This window comes from Phaethon lepturus, unplaced genomic scaffold (assembly GCF_000687285.1).
Source record: "Phaethon lepturus isolate BGI_N335 unplaced genomic scaffold, ASM68728v1 scaffold10536, whole genome shotgun sequence".
Classification (NCBI taxonomy): domain Eukaryota; kingdom Metazoa; phylum Chordata; class Aves; order Phaethontiformes; family Phaethontidae; genus Phaethon; species Phaethon lepturus.
Window position 1 is genome coordinate 29,503 of NW_010544113.1, and position 9,823 is coordinate 39,325.

Sequence of the window (9,823 nt, forward strand, 5' to 3'; positions counted from 1 at the left end):
CAAACAAACAAAACCAAAAGGCTTTACTTTCTCTGCTTGCTGCAATGGGAAATGAGTAAAACTAACCACTCCCTTCTGCAAATCCTCATCCTTCTACCCTGTTCCACATACTCCCTCTCACAGAAACTCAACTCAGCCAAGGGCTAACAAGTGATTTGTCCCAGACTGACCTTTTTCTTACTATCTGCATCTTTATTCTGATGGCTGGGATGCAACGGCTTCAATTTCTAATCATCCATCTTAATACATGTGTGTGCTCCACGTGGACACCACAGCCAAATATTCAGAGCAGGTCACAAGCAAACTGGTTCATGCTGCATCTTGCAAAGATCTGTCTGAACAGCAGCCCTTACGCTGTCAGGCATAACTAGTTTGTGGGCCAAGGCAAGTCACTGCATGCATCGGCCCAGGCCATCCAACACCAATATACGTTTACCAAACATCAACTCTGTTCCCAAACTCCCCTAAGAACATTGGGAAAAATTCCTCCTGTTTCCTCTTCCCCTTACACTAAAGCAGTTTATAGGCCAAAGCAAAATTTCATGTGGTCTAAGTGCTCTGTAACTCCGTGGTGATTTAGCAGTGTCATGTATAACAGCATACCATTTCTATCTCCAGCAGACAGCAGGAACACAGCCCTGAGCAAACCCACAACTATTTCAAATACATCTGCAATGTCCTGCTAGAATAATAAAGAATAGAGATAAGTAAAGCACCGAAACACCAGTTTTTCTTTGTTTGAATACATATATTGCATATGTACTGATTTTTTTTTGGCATCGTACAGACCAGGCCATGCATTTTGCTTTTCTTTTACAAAAACAACAAAACACATTGATTTCTTGGAGACAAGAGAAACATGTCTTACCCCATAGAGCTCATGTCAGCTGAGGCATTTATAACCATTCAAGTCACAGTGAGGAGATGAGAACCTGCAGATAAATTCAGCAACACGCTTTCCAGACCAAGGGTCTCTCCCTTCAGTTTTACTCGCTAAGCCTTACCCTGGCTTACATCTGCCAGTCTCTCCCCTGAACATTGCATCAGTCTTCAAAACCAAGCAATAACCAGGATGATCCCAGCCTGCTCTCAGCTTCTTCCTTTCAATCATAAGATCTTCTGACTGCAGAGAGCAAGTTCGCTGTTACAGAAAACTTTACCTAAAGTATTCCCCACACAAAAAATAACACCCAAAACAGACCTTTAACCTGAGAGGTGCAGACTTCAACCCCATTGACGAATGGAGGGACTATAGCTTCATTACTAATTTGAAGACTTTTCTGCAGCTTCAGCATGCCCAAATCACTTGCCACTGCATATCCTTCTGATTCAGTTGTCTGCTTGCCTCTCTCCAGCATGCTAGCATTTTGCGGAAAGCTTTCTCTTACAACTCTGACCCAAGAATGAGCAGTCATTCTGACAAAGTCTTTCTCTAGCAACACGCTATCTTCTATCTTTCCAGAACTGGTAGAATACCTCACCAATACTACATATTACTGTTAAATCAGCAGCTACGCTGATGATTTTACCTGTGAAACCACAGATTAGATTTTATACATTTTTCTTAAGGCATTTATTGAGCAACAACCAAAAAAATGTAATGGAAAAAATAATATACCCTCCACATTGCTTCTCTTTATTCATGGTTCAGACAGGGATCATTAGTTTCAAGAAGAATTCCGTGGAAACAAGGCAAAGCCTCTAGTAAGTGTTTTTGATTTAAAACTACCCCAACCCCGACTCCTTTTAACCAAAAGTCACATTTTAAAACATGGAATAGATGAGTATGTTTCAAAGTTCGTGGTGCAAAATAGAAAGGGATAGCAAAACCTCCTCAGATTAATCAAAAAAACAGCTATCTATACATGAACACAGTCATCTCCCTTCCCCTTTTTCTCTGCTTCCATCCAACCTGCAAACAAAATCAATATATAAAGAACATCAGCAGCAGCTTTATGATAGGGCAATGATCCTTTTTGACATCAGTCTGTAATAAGATCGTTGATTCTCTATCTTTAAATTATATCATAGTTGTGTAAAATACGCAGTGATATCCAAAACGTGAACTCTTCACATCCGCTGTCGATACCTCAGCAAGATCCAGACCGCTGCTGCAGCAAGCGCGAGGCCTGGCACAAGAATGGCTGCTAGAGGAAGCCCACCTGATTCTCCATCACCTCGATGACCCACAGGGCCATTTTGTGGCTGCAACTACAAGGAAAAAAAAAGTATTTGTGTCAGAGCCCATCACAGGAGAGCCCCCAGTTCTGTGTCAGGACCAGGTGGTTCTGTAAGAATGTGCAAGATGGTTTCCCCAGGTACCTCTACACTCCACACATGGGAGGGTTACAGCAGCTTTGGATGGACTGAGCTTTACTGCAGGGTACCCAGTCACTACCAGGCACCCTCAGGTTTCTCTGCCACTTTGTAAACTAGGACTCTAAAGATGGAGCAGGGTACATCTCATACAGCAGAAGCAATGACACACACATACCCAGTCACACCTCGATGTACTTCCCACCACACCATTTCCTGATGTCTTTACCAGGAAAAAGGCATCACTAATTCTCTCTGGTTTTCTTACCTGCCAGAAGTTTTACTCCTTTACTAAGGGAGTAGAAAAGGGGCCTCAACCCACCTCTCCCTACCAGCATGCTTCAGGCTGATCAGTATTTTCTTCATCAGCTTCAATGCTAGCCAGGGATGTTCAAATTACAACAGTGGATTAAGGATTCCTCTCTTTCTACATCCAAAATGGTGCCAGTATATTTAAACTATAGCAGCCCACATTTGTTCCTTTATGTTGGGCTGCACAGACATCTCAACACTAACACAACATTCAGATAACCTCTAAACAACAGGGGAGTTTTGTCTCCGGTAAGATTTTGGTCTCTGAAACAAAACTGGAGAACTTGAGATTCTGTCTTCACAGACAAACATTTGCCTCTGAGAAAGGAGATTTGTGAGAAAACACCATACTCTGGCAAAACAAAGACCTAAGGACTTCTCCAGACTCATCTCTTCACTGATACTGTTACAAACAAGTAATGCATGGATGATTACAGCTGTGGTCAACTAGAAAAGGCCATAGTTCAAACAAAATCTTTATATGCATAATTCACACTGAGCACGTGGACACGGTATTTTTCTGCCTGTCCTGGTTTCAGCCAGGATAGAGTTAATTTTCTTCATAGAAGCTAGAGTGAGGCTATGTTTTGGATTTGGGATGAGAAAATGTTGATAACATGCTGATGTTTTCAGCTGTTGCTAAGTAGTCAAGGACTGTCCAGCTTCTTGTGCTGGCTTGTCCAGCCGGCAACCAAGCACCACGCAGCCGCTCGTTCACTCCCCCACGGTGGGACAGGGGAGAGAATCAGAAGAGTAAAAGTGAGGAAATTCATGCTTTGAGATAAAGACAGTTTAATAGGTAAAGCAAAAGCCACACACACAAGCAAAGCAAAACGGGAAATTAATTCACTAATCCCCATGGGCAGGCAAGTGTTCAGCCATCTCCAGGGAAGCAGGGCTCCATCACGTTTGAGGTTTCTTGGGAAGACAGACACTGTAACTTCAAACGTCCCTCCGCCCCTTCCTTCTTCTCCGTCCCAGCTTTATATACTGAGCATGACGCCATGTGGTATGGAATATCTGTTTGGTCAGCTTGGTTCAGCTGTCCTGGCTGTGTCCCCTCCCAGCTTCCTGTGCACCCTCAGCCTTCTTGCTAGCAGGCCAGCACGAGAAGCTGGGCTGTCCTTGACTACTTCGAAACAACTGAAAACATCAGCACGTTATCAACATTTTCTCATCCCAAATCCAAAACACAGCCTCACACTAGCTTTTATGGAGAAAATTAACTCTATCCTGTCTGAAACCAGGACACTGCCTCACGAAAGAAAGAGCTATCAATCATAGAAACCAGTCTAAACTGAGCCAGAGATAACCCTAAGAAACAGGTAAAACATACCCTGCGCTGAATTTTCAGAGACACATCATAGCCTGCATTCCTGAACAGTTCCACAGCATCCTTGTGCCGCAAATCCTTCAAGTCTCTGCCATTGACCTAGCAAAAAAGGAAAAGGAGAACCAGTTGCTGAAGGGCAAAAAGTAAATTTTTAATGATGCAGGCTAACTCTGGGAAGGATAGGAGATAAAAATCTTGCTCTTTCACTAAATTCTGCATTTGGGGCATGATATTATAATGAGTAAGATCCATATTCATCCATCCATATTATAGATATATTTTTATATGTTGAGAGATAACATGAGAAACTCCAAGCCAAAACACAGAGGTACTGAAAAAAAATACCTAGAAGCAAGATTAGAATATAAGATGACAGTTGTGTCAATAGCAGCTTCTTATGCTGTTGCTTTACTGGAAGTAAATCAAAGGTGTAATTCTGACAGCTAATGAAAATAAAACAGCAGCTACAGCAAAATTATTATGAGTCTTTCCCACATTGTTCCATCTACTGGCCTGCCTTTGAAACCTTTCTGTTTGAAAAAGTGTTGCAAACATACATTTAAAAGTATATTAATGCAACAAAACAAAACACAAAAATTACTTACACACATACTCGAAGGAAGGGTGGAGGCATTGCCCTCAACATCAAGAAATGGATGGAGTGTGAAGATCTGTCTCTGAGGAATAGCCACAAGCACGTTGAAAGCTTATGGGTAAGAATCAGGGGCCGAGGCAACAAAGGGAACCCTGTGGTTGGTGTCTATAACAGGCTATGCGACCAAGGGGAGTCTACTGATGAAGCCTTCTCATTCCAGCTACAGGAGGCATCGCGCTCACAGGCTCTCGTTCTGCTGAGGGACTTCAACCACCCTGACATCTGCTGGGAAAGCAGCACGGTGAGCTGTAGGCAATCCAGGAGACTCCTGGAGTGCATGGAGGATAACTTGTTAAGTCAGGTAATAGACAGCCCTACCACAGGGGATGCCATACTGGACCTGTTGCTCACCAACACAAGTGAGCTAATTGGTGACGTCAGAATTGGAGGCAGCCTGGGCTGCAGTGATCATGCACTGATGGAGTTCACAGTCCTGAGGTATATGGGGCAGGCGAAGAGTAAAGTCAGGACCCTGAATTTTAGGAAAGTAAACTTCCAGCTCTTCAGGGAGTTAGTCAATAGGACCCCCTGGGAAACTGCTCACAGGGACAAGGGAACAGAACAGAGCTGGCAGATCTTTAAGGATGCTTTCCATAGAGCGCAAGAGCTCAATCACCAGGTGTAAGAGATCAGGAAAGGAAGGCAAGAGACAGGCATGGATGAGTTGAGACCTGATGGGAAAAACTAAAGGGCAAGAAGGAAATGCACAGGTAGTGGAAGCAGGGACAGGTATCCTGGGGTGAGTACAAGGACACTGCCTGGTTGTGTAGGGATGAGGTCAGGAAGGCCAAGGCACGGCTGGAGCTGAACTTGGCAAGGGATGCAAAGAATAAGGGCTTCTGTAAGTATGTGAGCCAGAAAAGGAAGGTCAAAGAAAGCGTACCCCCCTTGATGAGCAAGATTGACAAACTGGTAACAACGGATGAGAAGGCTGAGGTATTCTATGACTTCTTTGGCAGTGTCTCTTCCCATACCTCTCAAGGGGACGGTCTACAAGACGGGGACTGGAGGAGCAAAGTTCCTCCCACTGTAAGAGAAGATCAAGTTTGAGACCACCTGAGGAACCTGAACATGCACAAGTCCATGGGACCTGATGAGGTGCGTCCCAGAGTCCTGAGGGAATTGGCTGATGTAGTTGCCAAGCCACTCTCCATGATATTTGAAAAGTGCTGGCAGTCCGGGGAAGTCCATTTTTAAAAAGAGTAGCAAGGACGACCTGGGAACTACTGACCTGTCAGCCTTACCTCTATGCCTGGGAAGATCATGGAACAGACACTCCTAGAAGCTATGCTAAGGCACATGGAGGACAGGGATGTGATTCGAGACAGCCAGCGTGGCTTCACCAATGGCAAGTCCTGCCTGACCAACCTAGTGGCCTTCTGTGATGGAGTGACCACATCAGTGGACAAGGGAAGAGCTACCAATGTTGTCTATCTCGACTTCTGTAAGGTCTTTGACATGGTGCCCCACAACATCCTTCTCTCTACATTGGAGAGATACAAATTTGATGGGTTGATGAGGAATTGGTTAGATGGTTGCATCCAGAGGGTAGTGGTCAATGGCGCAATGTCCAGATGGAGATCAGTGATGAGTGGTGTCCCTCAGGGGTCCCTATTGGGACCAATACTGTTTAATATCTTCATCAATAACATAGACAGTGGAATCGAGTGCACCATCAGCAAGTTTGCAGAAGACACCAATCTGAGTAGTGCGGTCAACACCCTGCCTGAGGGATGGGATGCCATCCAGAGGGACCTGGACAAGCGCGAGGAACAGGCCCATGTGAACCTCATGACGTTCAACAAGGCCAAGGGCAGGGTCCTGCACCTGGGTTGGGGCAACCCCCGGGGATTAAAGGATCAAGAGCAGCCCTGCCCAGGAGGACTTGGGGGTACTGGAGCATGAAAAGCTGGACATCAGCCTGCAATATGCACTCACAGCCCAGAAGGCCAACCATATCCCAGGCTGCATCCAAAGAAGTGTGACCAGCAGGTCAAGGGAGGTGATTCTGCCCCTCTACTCTGCTCTGGTGAAACCCCACCTGGAGCACTGCCTCCAGCTCTGGAGCGCTCAGCCCAGGAAAGACATGGACCTGTTGGAGAGGGTCCAAAGGAGGGCCACAAAAATGATCAGAGGGATGGAACACCTCTCCTATGAGGACAGGCTGAGAGAGCTGGCATTGTTCAGCCTGGAGAAGAGAAGGCTCCAGGAAGACCTTACTGCAGACTTCCAGTACTTAATGGGGGCTTATAAGAAAGACGGGGACAGACTTTTTAAGCAGGGCCTGTTGTGATAGGACAAGGGGTCATGAGGCAGATTTCAACTAGATGTAGGGAAGAATTTTTTCACAACCATGAGGGTGGTGAAACCCTGGCACAGCTTGCCCAGAGAGGTGGTAGATGCCCCATCCCTGGAAACACTCCAGGTCAGGTTGGTCAGGGCCCTGAGCAACCTGACGTAGTTGAAGATGTCCCTGCTCATTGTAGGGCAATTGGACTAGGTGACTTTTGAAGGTCCCTTCCAACCCAAACTATTCTATGATTCTGTGATTCTATGTTGGCATCCACTTGAATGTGTTAGGATTTTTCTTAGTTTAAAATAATATCTCATGGCAGAATGTTTTATCACTTACTTGATTTCATTCACTAACTGATGATATTCATCCTATATTTTTTTTCATCCCCATTACCCCAGTTGTATCCCCTGAGGTCATATCCAGTGCTTCCCTTCTCTTGATATTTAGACTCCCTAAACACAAGTACATAAATATTAAACTGTCAAGAAAAGATAGAACAATGTTCTCCGTTTAACTTAATATTATTTTCTGGACCAATAATAGGCTCCAACTACTGCAAGGCACTCTATAGAGGATAAAGAGATTAAATGTAGAATTTAATAATCAAATATAAAATAAAATTAAGGAGCATTAAAAGATCATGTATCACACTAGAAGAGGCTACTTCTTCACTCATTACTTTGTAAAGCATATTGTCTTGTATGACTGCCAACTATCTGAAGAACGGGCAGGACTGAACCTCAGTCACTTTAAAACATTTTTCTAAAAGGAGAAACATCCTCTATTGTTCCTGATGAGATGAAATTAAGAGGTTTAGGGCCTAGAAGTTTTATAGCCTAAAAATCCCCCTGAGCAAAAAGGTCAGTAAACATGGACTACCAGTCAAAAAACAGGAGCTTAAAGGTGGAAGACCTTTATTTACACGTGTAAATGACGATCCATTTTGAGCAAGGAAAGGGCTGACGGATTCTAAAACCTTAGGGAGGCAAGTCACAGAGGAAATACAAATGCAGCACCAAGGAGTGCTGCTGAGACAAATCAAGAAGGCAGAAGAGATGGGCCCATGTGTAGAGGCACTCATGTCCCTAATGCTCAAAGCTCTCCCCAGGCCCCCAAGATAGCGCCTCCACGGAGTTTGCCCAGCATCGTCTGATTGCATTCATCACATCCTTCCTCTCTGTGCACTGTGATGGCAAACCTGCATCTCATATCACATCACTGATCACAGCATTTCAAGAACACACGGGGTAACAGAAAAAAGGTCTTACCGCTAAAATTTTATCTCCTTCTTGTAATCGGCCATCAAGGTAAGCTGCCCCATCCTTTTTGATCCGGCTGACATAGATGCTGCTGTCATTGGAAATGTACTGCTGATCTGTCCCACCAACAATGTTGAAGCCCAGCCCTAAGGTAAGCCAAAGAGAAAGCTGATGAGAAAAAGCTCAAAGCTTCAGGCATTCTTGCAGTTGTTGGGGACTGTGCCCTCCCATGTTGTCCTATTTTCGCCACCATACTAAAACTCAGAGCACACAAATCTGCATCACCTTTTCCAATCACCACTGCCTAGAAAAGTTATTCTCATGAAACTGGTCTTGAAAGCAGGAGAGAGCGCCTGGAGGGCCCAGATGCTTCATTCCGTAAAGCATCCATGAGCCATTTTCAGGTGGGTGTTGGGGAATACTGCGGGACATGCCATCACTTCTGAGATGCCAATTCAGCCCTCAGCAACAGCATGAAAGGAAAGCATTCTGCATTTCACAGGAGGCTATAGTAAATCATTACCTTTGAGCAACAAGAAATCATGCCTGACAAGCGTTTCATGAGCTGGGAAACAAAGTTAGGAAAGGCAAGGAGCATTAGACCCCATCTACAGATGAGGAAACAGGCAAGCAGAGCTGTGCTACCAGCCTGAGGGCACCTAGAGCTCAGAAGGCTCCCCTTCCATATCTCAGGAGCTGGAACTGGCATCCTTCACCTCCAAGAATAAGATTAGCTTAGGTACAGCTACTTCCAATTGTATGTAATCACTTTGTTCTGTTTCAGGAATTCAAAACACGACAGGAAATAAAGACAAAGTTGTCGGATTGAAAGCAAAACAAAAAGGAACACACATACATTAAACAGAACTGATGTCCACTTCACATTTTTGTTATGTTTCATATTGTTCTTTAAAGTAAGCCTTGATTACAGATCTCTAGCTGGAACCAGCTGCTGGATTAAAGTGCAGTTAAAAACTAGGAATTCTTGTTTCACTGAAATCCAGAAGAATAAATTGAATTCAAAATCTGGAAAACCACAGGTTACGGGAGCACATTCCCCATTGCACATGCAGCTAAGTTTCTGTGTAAATAATAAAATGTGACAAGAGATGGGAAAGATTCCCTAAGAAGAGGCTTGCAATGAAAAAAGAAAAGTCAAGGAAAAAGAGAAAAAAAAAATATCAAATATAAAATCCAATTAAATGGAGGGGAAAAAAAACTTTTTTTTTTCCCTGACATAAATCAGTCATTCCAAACCTATTGTCAAGAACAGCTGAAGGCAAATTCGCCCCATGTTCAGCCAGGATGATTTATTTATTTTCTCTTTCTTACTTTCTCTCAAAGTTGGGACTAGAAACTTGGAGAAGGAGAGTTGCAAATGAAAGTAAAACCACCTTGTACTTGCTGGGAAGCTGCATTTTAAATCAGTCATAGGAGATCAAAGGAAGTACAGGATGAGAACAGGCTGGAACAGGTTGCCCAGAGAGGTGGTAGATGCCCCATCCTTGGAAACACTCCAGGTCAGGTGGAACAGGGCTCTGAGCAACCTGGTCTAGTTGAAGATGTTCCCGTTCATTGCAGGGGGGTTGGACTAGATGACCTTTAAAGGTCCCTTCCAGCCCAAACTATTCTATGAGGCATGCTATTTTAAG

The 9,823-nt window shown here is 44.2% G+C and overlaps 1 protein-coding gene across 1 annotated transcript; it reads right to left on the reverse strand.

Annotated features, from left to right (window-relative positions):
* Positions 1-1,564: 1,564 nt before the first annotated feature.
* Positions 1,565-8,339, reverse strand: SYNJ2BP (synaptojanin 2 binding protein; the record flags this gene model as incomplete). The annotated part of the gene is made up of 3 exons (XM_010288568.1): positions 1,565-2,211; positions 3,965-4,060; positions 8,181-8,339. Coding segments are annotated over 3 exons (396 nt in total), but the record flags the coding sequence as incomplete, so codon positions are not given.
* Between the last annotated feature and the right edge of the window lie 1,484 nt (positions 8,340-9,823).